This window comes from Arvicola amphibius, chromosome 10 (assembly GCF_903992535.2).
Source record: "Arvicola amphibius chromosome 10, mArvAmp1.2, whole genome shotgun sequence".
NCBI classification, from domain to species: domain Eukaryota; kingdom Metazoa; phylum Chordata; class Mammalia; order Rodentia; family Cricetidae; genus Arvicola; species Arvicola amphibius.
The window spans coordinates 96,874,157-96,887,570 of record NC_052056.1 but is presented as its reverse complement, the minus strand read 5'-3'; the positions used below and the strand labels follow the sequence as shown (position 1 = coordinate 96,887,570).

General features: G+C 47.6%; 1 protein-coding gene across 1 annotated transcript; it reads right to left on the bottom strand.

Annotated features, from left to right (window-relative positions):
- Positions 1-278: 278 nt before the first annotated feature.
- On the bottom strand, positions 279-11,776 carry Anhx (anomalous homeobox). Its single transcript, XM_042055847.1, has 9 exons — positions 11,528-11,776; positions 9,560-9,687; positions 7,074-7,197; positions 6,052-6,327; positions 5,433-5,546; positions 4,524-4,908; positions 2,547-2,661; positions 564-648; positions 279-314 (listed from the first exon to the last, which is right to left on the bottom strand). The coding sequence occupies exons 1-9, from the start codon at positions 11,774-11,776 to the stop codon at positions 279-281; spliced, it is 1,512 nt and encodes a 503-aa protein (XP_041911781.1).
- Between the last annotated feature and the right edge of the window lie 1,638 nt (positions 11,777-13,414).

Sequence of the window (13,414 nt, the reverse complement as noted above, 5' to 3'; positions counted from 1 at the left end):
CGAAACAATCCCACCTTAGACTTATGATGCCATAAACATTTTCCAAAACACTGTACAGTACAGAGAATTCTCATCCAAACTTCGCACAGTGTGGGGCTTCCTAGCAGACTCTCTTAGCTAACGCTGGGGATACTGACTGCTATTTGGGGTAAACCTCTCTAACTTGGGTTGAAGTGGTGCACACTTGCTCGTTCCATGCAGTGTTCCATCTCCTCACAGGCAGTTTGAAGCAAGCTGCATTCAGAAAACTGAGGAGCGTTGCTGCTTTCCAGAAAGCATTACAGGAGGGAGGTCTGGCCATCATACCGCTGCACCTGCAAAACCAGATCAGCATTATACATAGAACATGCTCTCAGGCACTGAACCCCCTGACTTCCCACCTAGGTACTTAGTTGCCTCCCGGCCTCATCAGACCCATTCTGGACTTAGAAGAGGGATCTGTGTCCCCAATCCCATCCAGTTCTGAATATAGTAACATCCACTCAAAGGTCACTTCTGTTCCTTATTTACAACCCAGGAGCACTACCTCTGAGAGGAAACACAGAATACCCAGAAGGCCTCACCTGGCCACAGAACAAGGGTTGGCTCAGCTCCATGGTGGACACAGGTGCTGCCATGGCAGATGAGGCTGGTGTCACCTCTAGATAACTGAAAGGGAAGACCTTTATCCTATATAACTCTGCTTCTCACATCAGAACAGGTTCTGTCTCAATGGGATAGTGGGTAGCATGACCCACATAGTCCCATGATATAGTCATCTTGCAGGATGACTTTGACTATATAATTTCTGTACGATGGATGGAATTGTGTCCAGTCAGACAAGGCACTCTGAAGAGTTACCCAGGAGGAAAACATACTGTGAGAAGGCTCACATGGTAGGCCATAGAGAGCAACTGAAGAGGGCATCACCGATGATGATCCAGCCCAGCCAGGACAATCTCCCAGTGGACACACTAAGCACTTGACACCAGAGCAGAGCAAAGCAAAACAAAAGAAAATCAAAGGCTGGGCGTGGAGCCAACATCCACAACCACAACACTCCCAGGGTAAGGCAGGAGGCTAGCTGGGAGTCTGAGGAGGGCCAAATCTACACAAAGAGACCTTATGTCATCAAGCAAACAAACAAAAACCCTGAGCGCACAGTATCTGATTTTATTTACATGGAATTCTACAGAACTGTCATGGAGTCATTTTCTCTGAGTTGAAACATTCCCTTTAGGAAGGAGGCAGATGCACTAGACTCAGAAATTAAACAAACTTCAAGTCTGGGAAGGTTGTGAAGTCTGGGAAAGTTGAAACTTTTAAGATTCCCAAAGATCCCTTCCACAGTGTTACAGAAGCAGCAAGCAACTGCTGAATGTGGGAACTTGGGTTAGTCAAGATGCCTGAAGGAGACTCTCTCTAAAGAGCTGAGATGCCCAGGGAGGATGCTACATTTGCCAAATTGCCTTCAAGAGAACATCAGGGTTCCAGTTTTTGTGGGTCAACACAGGTACTGTTGTTGGCCTTTTGGCCTTTCAGCTGTCTTTGGTTATCCATGCTCTGTGATTCATCCCTTAAACTCATCCTTCACCAAGATAAACTTTGGTGGTATTGTTACTTTGATTTGTCATTAGTTCCCTTTCTGGGATGAGTATGCATTTATTCCTATAACCCCCAGGAATAGTGCCACACAGAAGAATGGAGTCATTCACTCTAACAGAAGAATATCCTTAGTCCTGGAGTGTCCAAAACTTGATGGGTGAGGTGAGAAAGGATCCAGCATGACCTGGAAACATGGCTTGGCTACCCCTAGTGAATACAGGACAGGTGTCCCTGAAACAGGATAACAACTCCCTTAACATCAGAAGACCCCAGACAATACTTCTAGCCTTCTCGAAATATCTCCCAGCATGGAGGCTTTTCTTATCTTATCTCATCTAAAATACCTCAGACCATTCCATATATATCATATATCCATATATCCATATATATCCATATATATCCCCTATCAGCAGTCTCAGGAAAACTTTGGGCATCTTCTCTCAATCACAGAACCCTGGAATATCCTTGACACCATCCCCCTTTGTCTCAAGTCCCTTGGGTTGTTGGACGTTATCTCTCTACCTCTATTGGCCGACACTCTCTACTGACACCCAAGCCACTACCGTCCTCCCAGAAGTCCTGGTCACCTGTCTTAATAAAGTCCATGTTTTGGCACCTCTTAGGCTTTTTAAGCCCTTTAAAAACATTTTGGAAAATTAAAAGGTAAAACGTTGATACCTCTCAGAAACCAACAGCCTTGTGTTATGGAACAAATAAAGAGGAAGAGACTTGTGGAACCAAGTGAGAGCTCTGGCCAGGGGCAAGTCTGCATGCCATTAGAGGTGCAGATGCCATGCATGTACCAGGGATTGGGGCATTCTTAGGTTGAGGGAAGGAGTGTTAATGTTTTCAGAAACACATAAGGAAAGGACCTGATCTTCAGATCCTGAGGTTATGAACCAGTAAACTTTGCCCTATCTTGCCTTGTGACCCAAAGAAAACCCAGAACTCCTCTAGCTTACCTGTGGGGATAATGAAGTTTGGAGCCAGCAGCGGAAGCTGCCAGCCCACTGCTCAGTCCTGGACCATTCTCTGGATATAAGCTCTGAGAACAACTACCACGCAGGTCAGGAAATCCTGCAGGTAAAATCCACAAACTGTATGTGAAAGGAAGGCACATAGGCACATGTGTGGCATGCCTCTGTCTCCAAAAGGTTGCCCAGGCTATAAGAAATCAGTTCACCACACGAGAGTCTCAGCCTCCCTCTCAAGAAAAGGATGGGCAGATCCTTCACATCTGTAGCCTCCAGAGACAATGTGAAAGTCCATTTCTTTTGATGCTAGGCTGGGCTTCACACAGTCCAGTGCCAGAGTTTCAATCTGATCCATATATTCCCCTCTTTGCCAATGACAGGCAATTTGCACTTCAGGCTTTGGCCATATGCCAGCTTTACTGTTTCCATTTTTTTTTTTTGCCTCTTATCTGAGGTTTCACTGAGATTTCCTTGTGAAAAAAGTTGTTACTACCTCACCCTGCCCACTGGTTGCTTTCCATCTGTGGCACAGATTGACTTTTTGAAAGACATTCAATTCTTAAAAGACAAGATAGGTAATTGATGGGTGGACACACTGATATGCAAGGAGCCTGAAAGAAAGGCTCCACACTGCCTTGAGTCCATGCACTAGCACAGCTAAAGCCCAGACCATAACCAGAGGCCTGGGGCAAACCTTGCTCTAGCCTCCTGTATGACCACCAGATTGGTAGAGGTAAGAAACTCTCTGAAGGCTCACAGGTCAGCCAGAAAGCCTGGTGTATTCAATGCCAAATGAAGAGAAGTCTGGCAGGCGGGAGCAAGGGCACTCAAGATCATGACAGGGGACCCAACTGAGACTGCTGACCTGAGCTAGTGAGAGCTCATAGAGTCTGGACTGACAGCTAGGGAAATTGCATGCGACTGACCTAGGGCCTCTGCATGTGGATGACAATTGTGTAGTTTTGTCTTTGTGGGACCCCTAGTAGTGGGATCAGGATCTGCTCCTGGCAGATGAGCAGGCCTTTTGGAACCTACTGTCCATGCTTGGAAGTTTTTTCCAGACTTGATGCAGGGGAAGGAGCTTGGTCCTGCCCCAACTTGATATTCCATGCTTTTTTGATGGCCATGGGAGACTTGCCCCTTTTTGAATGGGCAAAGAAAGGGGAGTGGATGAGGCAGGGGGAGATGAGGTGGAAGGAGGGGCAGGAAGAGGAAAGGAATGGGAAACTGTGGTTGGTAGGTAAAATAAAAAGAAAAAAAAAGGAAAAAAAGATTTTTTTTAAAAAAATAAAGAGCTTGTGATTCTTTATATGAGAACTATGAAAACTTAGTCTACTTTTAGAGGTGCTGTTTTGGGGGAGTATGGAACCTTTAGGTGATGGATGTTTGCTGGAGGAGGTATGTTTTAAAAATGTACCTTTTTTTTTTTTAAAAAAAAAGAGGCAATTAGAAGCGTCAAGAAAAAAAGATGCATTTTCCTCAATGCTGAGAAACACAGGCAGGTCAACATGGCCTTAAAGGATGGAGTCACACAACTACTGTCTTATAGACACAAAGGTGCAATTTAAAGGCACAACTACAGTGATGACTGAAAATCAAACCCCTGACATTTCTACACTAGCATGATGTGCAGGGCCGGAAGGGGCAGGCACTCACAGACAAATAGGACAGTTTTTGGGAATGGGTTAATATATGGATGCAGCTACTGCCTCCCATTTTAACCCTTTCCTGTTTTGTTTTTCATTCATGCATTTTTCCTAACAGACATAAATGAGAAATAATCTGGATAATTTGTGGGAAGAGTCTTCCCTACTCCATTAGTTCTAGGTTTCACTGAACATTATAGATACAAGCAGATGGTGGCCACATCCAAACTTCCACCCTAACACAAAGCCTAAAGGCCCGAGTACTTGAGTAGTTGTCGGGGTGAGACCATAGTCTTATGTCTGTGCAAGGTAGACCCACCTGCATGACTGGGATCACAGAAAGTAGCAATGGCCATGGCCATGGTGGCATCCTCAGGATTCGTCCCAGAGTCCAGCTGGTTTTTATGGTCCAGTTCTCCATTGTAGAGGAAAACTTCCCTGGAAGACGACGGTGCAAGGGGCATCATCCATGACTCAGGGACGGCCATAGAGGAATCAAGCATGTTGTTGCTAGTACCCAGCGAGCACAGGTCAGGGGAGGGGCATATGGAGGCGAGGCTGACAGGATGGTAACTTCGCCCCTCCTGGTACCCTTCACATCCATACAGTGACCTGGGGAACATAACCATGTGCTTTGATGAGTAGAGACCATGGGCAGAAGGGAGCAGTTGGAAGGTGACTACATCAGGTTTGGGGGATGTGGGCTGAAACACATAAAGCTGTGGAATGTGGCACATTACTAATCATCCTCCCTGCTCATCCCTGATGTTGCCAAGGTCCAGCTGGGCTCTGATGTCCTCAGTCACAGACACTTAAAAAAAGTCTATTGCATGTGTCTTACCCTCTCTGAGGATTGGATGGGGGTGGGATGGAAGGGTATGTGGAGGAGATGGAAGGAGGAGAGAGAGAAGGAACTTGGGTTGGTATGTATGATGAAATAAATTTTAAAAATCTATTGCATAAAACCAGAAAATGATTTGCAAGACCCTTATATGAAGTGAATAAATGATGGTCAGTATTAAAGGAATATCAGGCAAAATCTGGCAATAATGAAAATTCTATCAGCACTGAAGTGCCTCAGACATGATCAAAGATTTTGTTAAACGTCCCCTCAATCTCTGCCATAGCCTGTGTGGCAGGCCCTATCACAAAACCATTTCATAGGAGCGCTCCTGTGGTCATAACGCCTGGGCAGTGTCAAGCCAGGAACTGCTCTCCCATGACTGACCACTGCTGGGCTGTATGCAGAAGGCTCCTGCCTTGTCACAGGGGAGCAGAGTGCAGGGACAGGATCAGGCTGTGAGAAACATACCAGTTGCTGCTCACTCCATGAAGTAAACACCTGAGCAAATTACTCAAAAAAGGAATACAAAAACAATCCACAATTGCCAAGGCCCAGCACAGGCTGATCCGGAGTTAAGGATAAATTGTATTCTGGTCTCCATCCGAAGGAGGAAGGGACCAAAGAGGAAACATGTCCCATGACCTGAGTTAATGATACTACCTGAAAGACAGCGACTGTGAAGTGGTGTTGTCTCCAGAAAAGTTCCAAGTCAGAAACTGCAGCCCCTGTGATGCTTGGGTTGTCTCTGGGGACTGTAGAGACACACTTCTTTCACATCCAACTAAAAGCAGATCAGAGAGAGAGAGGGGCGTGCACTGGGTCCTAGCCTCCCTCCGGCCGAGAGCACCTCCACAGGTGTGGTCTTCAGTCACACAAATATTCTTGTCCTTGTGCTGACTTCAGTGAAAACCAACAACTCCAAACCTGGAGACTGATTCACTCCCCCAATCTACTCATTGTCCCTTCCTTCTAGCTATGTCAAGCCCCACCTTCAGACACACACAGCCACACCATGGTCAATCCCAACCTGGCTAGCTCTTACAGACTCCAAGAAGCCCTTGGACTGCTCACCTGACCACTGAGACACAGTCACAGACTCATGATATTCTCCTGAGAGCTGCAGTGGTTCGCGACCACTCTTCGTTGCACCGCAGACTTCTGAAGTGGCCTCCTGGGCTCTTTGATTGTTCAGGGAAAAAGCCTTTTGACGTCGCCGATAATTGGCGAACCAGTTATACACTTGCTCGTGGGTCAAGCCAGTCTCCAAAGCCAGTTTCTCCTGACCACAAAACAGGATGCGAGTTATAAGTGTGCACAGAGGTGGCTAGGAGAACTCATTCCCACGAAGGAAGCATAGCCCAACCTGATCCCTGGAATGGTGACAGAGACAGTGATCAGTGAACTGGCACACTGGAAAACAGATTGTCTACTGAGCATGTGCTGAAGAAGTGGCGATCAATACACATGTGCCCCACCTCCTGCACCCACTCCATTCTAGGCCAACTGAAGCTCTGAGCACCCAAGACTGACTGAGAACCCAAGCAGCTAGACTGACGCTATGAACTCCTCGATCAGTGCCGTCACTGCCTCCAACCAGGAGCCCCTTCCTTGCTCCACTGTGACCTTTAGCTTGAGGTCATAGAGCAGAGGGCTGGGGAGCATCTGGGAATTATCCAGGGCTAGAAGTAGACAGACCCACATGAGAAAACCAAGCTTGGCAAAGGAGAGGTCAGGAAAAGGTGGCGACTGCCAGCACCCTGGGAGGGGCTGAGGATCCCACCGAGCTACGGCTGAGGAGATAAAGATAGCTAAAGAACTCCTGAGCGGAGGCAGAGCCACCCAAAAGAAGCGGGACCTGCCTAGGAGACCGACAAGGGGCTACCCTGGGGAAGGTGGAGGGGAAGTAGACTGGAGAGAAGCAGGAAAAACTGTCTGGGAAGAAGAGAGGGGAGTTACTTAGGAAGAGGTGAGGAGCCTCAGTTATTGGATAAAAAGAAGCCACCTGGGGTGGGCTGTTGTCCTTACCAACTGGGCCTTCTTGGGGTAAGTGCCCACACCTGTGGCAAAGTTCTGCAGACGGTGGCGAATCTCTGGGGGGAAGTTCCGGTTCTTAGGGCCCTCAGGGCAGAGAGTAGGGGGTGGTGGGTTCCTGAATGAGGAGGGCCAGGAGGAATTTTAACATAAACTCCATCTGCTCCCTTCTCAGGGCCTGGCACTTCAAAGGGAAGACGTTCTGGCAAACACTCTCCAGCCCACCCCTGAGCTCCACTCCCAATCACCTCAAAATGCCTGATGACTACTCTCTGGGTTACCACCTGGAGGTCCACCATACTCTGCAGCCGCCCAGCGAGTGAGCACAGGCTACCCCAGAGCCCAGCACAACAAGAACACTGACTCCCTATTCTGCCCTGTTTACAGCAGGTTTAATAAACTTGTTCCAGGATTTCCTCTTCCAGGTCCTCCCCAAGAGCTCTTAAAGCTGTGGATCTCTCCCATTTATACACGAATCCCTCTAGCCACCCTTCCTGACTTATTCCCTCACAGTACAACTCAAAGAATATTGGCCCAACTTTCCATATACTGATCCTGGCTTCCCCTTGGCTCCTTTTTCACTTATCCCTTGCACTCAGCATCCCAGCCCCTTGTGTTCTTGATTTTCTTTTTCATGCCACTCTTCCCTTTATTCCCTGTGTTGGGAAGCAACTACGCCGTGCAGAAGGACATTATTGTTTCTCCACCGCCTCTCTATACTGCATGGGGAATTCTGTGTTACTGAAGGAACCAGTAGCCATTTCTCTTTATGTCTGGGCTGATTTTTCCTGCTGTTATCTCTAAATTTCTTCATAAATGATATAGGACATGTATAAAGATCACATGTATCTGTGGAACAGATGTCATCCAGATGTTTGGCATGCATGTACAGCCCAAAAGCATCTTATCTAACACATCCCAAATACAATCCACATAGGACTCGCCAGGCTCCTCTAATCCAAACACACCCAGAATGAATTGCCCTGCTGCGGCAGTTTCTAATCAATAGAGTGCCCCCCTCCTACACCTCAGCTCTCAACCACAGCTGATCATCTCTAAGATTTCACAGGGTCAGTTAGCATAGTTACAGTAGACCCACGTTCTGGTCGCTGGGTATATGCTCCCGAGGTGGCTTATCAGTCTCCCAAGAGGCCCTTGGAAAGGGAAGACAAACAGAGCCACCACCTTTTCCTGCAGCCACAGGTTGAGGACAGGTCTGCATTTCTGAAGGCCTGGAAACAAACTCGCTTGAGATGTCTTCTCTCTGCTCCAGGATACCAGGCACCATACCTCACCATCCCTGGCTTCTGACCTTGACATCTGCCTGCTTGGAAAATTTGCCTGTGTGGTTTTCCTACTCCCATTCAAGGTTTCATCAGATTTGCACTAATGACCTGGTCAAATGTAGCCCCTTTCCCACATGAATAAACCCACTTTATTTCTTCTCTTATGTTTTTGAGCTTAGCTCGTGGCCAGCTGTATAAAATCAGGGCTATACCCACAACCTCCAAGCACCTAGCATTCTGGGGACACTTCACAAACATGGGGACAAGACACTATGACTACTTAGCTGCAGTCTGCTGGGCTATCTCTGGGGTGACATTATCAAATCCACTGTCTCAATGCTGATTATTTACCAAGCTTCCAAAGATCTATCTAATACTGTCAATATTCGGTAGACTCTCTGATCAAAAACAAAATAAAGCAAAGGAAAAATCTTCCTCCTGCACTGAGAGGGCCCTGTGACTCAGGATGCCTGCATTAGCGCAGCAAAGGGAAGACTACAGTTCTCCTTTGCCAGGGAGAGGCTCCGGATGGAGAACAATGGCTCCACAGTATCAGTGTCTCAGGAACCCTGATCTTGTATCTCCCATGAGAAACCTCAGCTCCATAAATGGTAAAGATGATAACCCTCACATCTTGCAGTCCCCAGGGTCTAGGCTGACACCTAGATGTGGGGATTAGATGACCTGAGAACCAGCAGAACGAAACCCAATCTCCCTGCACTCACTGCTCCCACCCACAGGCTTCTTCTTGTCTAATGATGATGGACAGTAGATAAGGTCAGGATGTCAAGGGGCACACAGCTATCCAGTTCCAACCACCACATCACTGAGGTGTCAGATAGAGTGGTAGCTTGGTGATGGGCCTGGGTAATGCACAGGCAGCCCGTACATGGTGGTCCTGTTGAACTTGTCTATATTGGGTTTCATGGTCTAAGATTATGAGGACGACTGACCAGGTCTCTTCCTCCATAGGGCACCAGATCCCATGACAGATGGTTGTGAGTCACCATGTGGTTGCTGGGAATTGAAATCAGAGCCTTTGAGAAGAGCAGGCAGTGCTCTTAACCACTGAGCCATATAAATACTGCTAAGGTGACTTCTTGTCCTTGTTTCCTCAGCTCTGGTGGGGTTTGGATGACACACCCAGCCCTGGGAAGACCCAGGGAGTTATAACAGAGGAGAATCAGCAAGTACCTCTTCCTGCAGCGAAACTTCTGCACTGGGCTCAGCCTAGTGATGCCCAGCTTCCTCATGGTCAGGTGGTAGTGAATGTCATTCCAGAGTTGTACAAGCTCCTTGCTGCCTCCTGGCACCCGACACCCCTGTGGGGAAAGCCTGCTGAAATCGAAACCCAGTCACCACTATAAGCCCTGGAGTGATATTGGAAGTCCTGTATATGTGTTTCTCTTATTGGCTAATGAGTAAGCTGTCTTGGCCAATGACTTGTCAGGATAAAGCCAGGTAAGAAACCTAAACAGAGATATAGAAATTAGGTGGAGTCAGACAGATGCCAGATCCTTACCAGCAAGCCACAGCCTCGGGCCGATACAAAGATTAATAAAATGGGTTAATTTAAGATGTAAGAGTTACTTAGTAAGAAGTCTGAGCAGCGTTTTAATTAATATAGTTTCTGTGGGATTCTTCAGGTCTGAGTGGCCAGGAAATGAAAGAGCAGTTTCTGCTTATGGATGGCACCAACATGGGCCAACTGCATTCACATAAAACCTGAGAGAGCTTGGGAAGGAATTCTAGACACAAAAGAACAAAGTTAACACCTTCCTAGACCTGAATGGAGGAGGGGAGGACCTTGGACTTCCCACAGGGCAGGGAACCCTGACTGCTCTTTGGACTGGGGAGGGAGCAGAAGGGGGATTGGGGAGAGGTGGAGGGAAATGGGAGGAGGTGAAAATTTGTAATAAAAAAGAACAGAGTTAAGCACAGCTTCTTGGTAGCAGCATTTTCTCGGGTGGACTCTGTTTACTAGAAGCAAGTAGAGGCACAATTTAAGAAAAGATTTCCTGACTCAGCAGTAGCAGCAAAAATTGTGTGGCTTCTTTAAAAGCCAGCTTCCTGGTTAGTGCTGGCAGCACAATCAGCTCTGATTTTTTTAGGGAGACACTGCTACAGAGCACTTAAATGACTTTTTTTGGGGGGGGGTTCGAGACAGGGTTTCTCTGTAGTTTTGGAGACTGTCCTGGAACTCACTTTGTAGAACAGGCTGGCCTTGAACTCATAGGATTTGCCTGTCTCTACCTCCCAAGTGCAGGATTTAAAGGTATTTGCCACCACCACATGGCTTTATTTTGCACCACCATAGGCTGAAGCAGTTTCTTTATTAACCAATGGTGATATAACATATTCACAGCGTACAGACTGGACTCCTACATCACTTGAGTGTGATAGAATTTGCTGTTCACACCAACCCAGCCTATGGGAAATCATCTATAGTTGAACCCACTGGTCTACAAACCACTAATGTTGGCCAGACATATAAACCCTCCAGTCCCTACTAGGCCTTGAGGAGGTGTGAGCCTGACTCAGCCAGTTACATTGCAGGCCATGGTAGACACTTCATGCCAGCAGTGAGCAGAGCTGAGACCTGTTTTCTGATCTTAAACCCTTCAACCCTACAAAGAAATCAGTAAACCCAGTCCTCCATTGAATCACACAAGTATAGAGAGCAAATATGGCAATTTCAGTATACCTTGCTCTCCTTACCTGGTTTTGTATAATAACTCCCCAAATGAGTTTCTAGTCACCAATGTCACTAAATAAATGTTACTCAGTAGTCATCTCAGTTCCAACCATGTGCTCCCTCTCTGTTGACTCCATTTTTTTTTTCCTGGATGATTCAGTGTTATCATTTTGACACAGGCTGGCCTGCAACACTCTGTTGCTTTTCCTAGGCCTCCTGAGTGCTGAGATTACAGGTATGCACCATTTTTTCAAAGCTTCAGGTCAGGTATCTGGGTGGCTATGTCAAAGGTGCTCGTACATTACGTAGGCACATTTCCTTACCAACACTCTATAAGGACTTTCTAAATGGTAGTTGTCAAGGTTACCGAGGTCTAACTTGGTCAAGTGAGAGTGGACACCCTGCCTGAGCTTACAACAACTTGGGGATGGTGGGGGCTGCTGCATTCCCACTTCTTTCTATCATACCTCTAGAATCCGGAGAGCTGAAAATTGTTGCTCCTGATGGACCAGGACCTGGGCACACACCAGCGCCACATCTGCATTGTCTAGCAGGTGCCGACAGTGCTTGCTGTCCAGAATTGCTTCCACCAAGGATAGCACCTGAACATGGTTGTGTTGGAGGTCCCGACATAGCTTGCCTGCAAGGGTCACCAGCTCTTGTGGGGGAGAGTGGGTGTCCCCATGTTCCCTCAGCAGCCTCAGGAAATTCTGCATTCTGCAAGAGTAGCTCTGTCAATACAGAATATTCAGAATAATGCCAGTACTAACTGTTTTCTCTCCATGAGTCTTCAGAGCAATCCCCAAAGGCAGGTGATATGTGAGTCATAGGCTATATCAATTTCAAGGTACAATAACTCACCTGAGGAAAACTAGGGTGGTATTGCACGCCCTTTTTCTAACTCACCCCAATAGCTGTGTCCCTAAGGAAGATAGCTGTGCACAGACCATTTTGCAGGGCACTGTGCAATCATCCAGTCTCATCTTTCTGAGCCTTAACTGTTCACTTGGGCCTGGCCCTTGTATCTCTTTTTCCTTTCTATGCTCCAGGTTCTGATCCAAGCCATAAGCAAGTTTCCTTTTGCTCTTGATCCCTGGGTTTTCCAGAGACCCTTGTATGGGTAACACAGTATTCACCTAACCACAGGCAGTCTCTCCTTTCTCAGAGCCAGGGATACAGCTCTCCAGAATGAAGGGCTGGGTCCTGGAGCATTTTACATCAGGAAGAATCACAGCAATTTCTCACTGAATTACAAGTTCTAAGAGCTCCCACATTAGGGCATTGGTACAGCATGTTAATGATCGATTTTCAGGCATCAACCTAATCACAGAGATCACATTTCTGTGGAACACTGGGCAGAAGTGAGGCTGAGTACCACTTTGACTGTCGTCAGCGTACTGGGCCTGCTAGCAAGGACCTCCCTGGGGTTGGTTCCAGTGCACACGGAGACTTCATCGTGTGCCTCACCAGCTCCCAACAGAAAGTTCAAGGCTCTCAGAAACCAGGAGGAAAGCTATCTCAGGACCCCCATTTTGTCCAGTACTATAGCTCCCTGCTGTCTGAAGACAGGGTCCCCTCCTGATGAGACGCTTATCTGAGGAAGAAACGGGCTCTCTCTGAATCCCCCACCCAGGTTGGAACAATAGGGCCAGCAACATGCTGCCAGGTACCTTTTCAGAGCAGTGTTCTTTAACAGGAATAGGCTGCGAAATGCTGGATTCCAAACACCAGAAGAGACAGACAGACACGGTGCTGAACGCCACAGCCTCCCTAGCTTTCTGGATATCACCACCGACACATACCCGGAGGCGCCTCCCTTCAACACCCTTCCACCCTGATCTCTTCCTCTAATTCCTCCCTGACCTGCTCCCTTACCTGCATCCCCTTTCCGGCGCACCTACGTTTGTGATTTTCGCAACCGGAGCACCTGGGCTGGAAGGTATAGCTACAAAGTATCCAAACTTCAATCTCTGCACTGCCCAGGCCTGAGGCCCCGATGGATATTGAATGTCGGGGCAAGACACCAAGACCCATGCTTTGTGCTTTGTTGCAGGATGGGAGAAAACGGACCCAGGACATGCCCCATAACATTCTCTCAGTGCCTAAACCATAAGGAAAGTTGGGGCCACTCTTGTGTCCTGTGCTCTTTGACTTGTCTCTGACCACGTGGGAGTGTGGGCACTCTGGCACAAACTCTTAAGGCAGGCAACCTTGGGGGCCTGGCAGGGTTCTCAGATATTCAGAGGGTGCGCATTCACCATAGATGGGTGTGGAATGAAAGGAGCTTGGGGGCCTTGGGCAAAGGTGATTTAAGCCAATTTCAAGAGGTGAGCCCGGTGGGAGAAAAGGTTTCC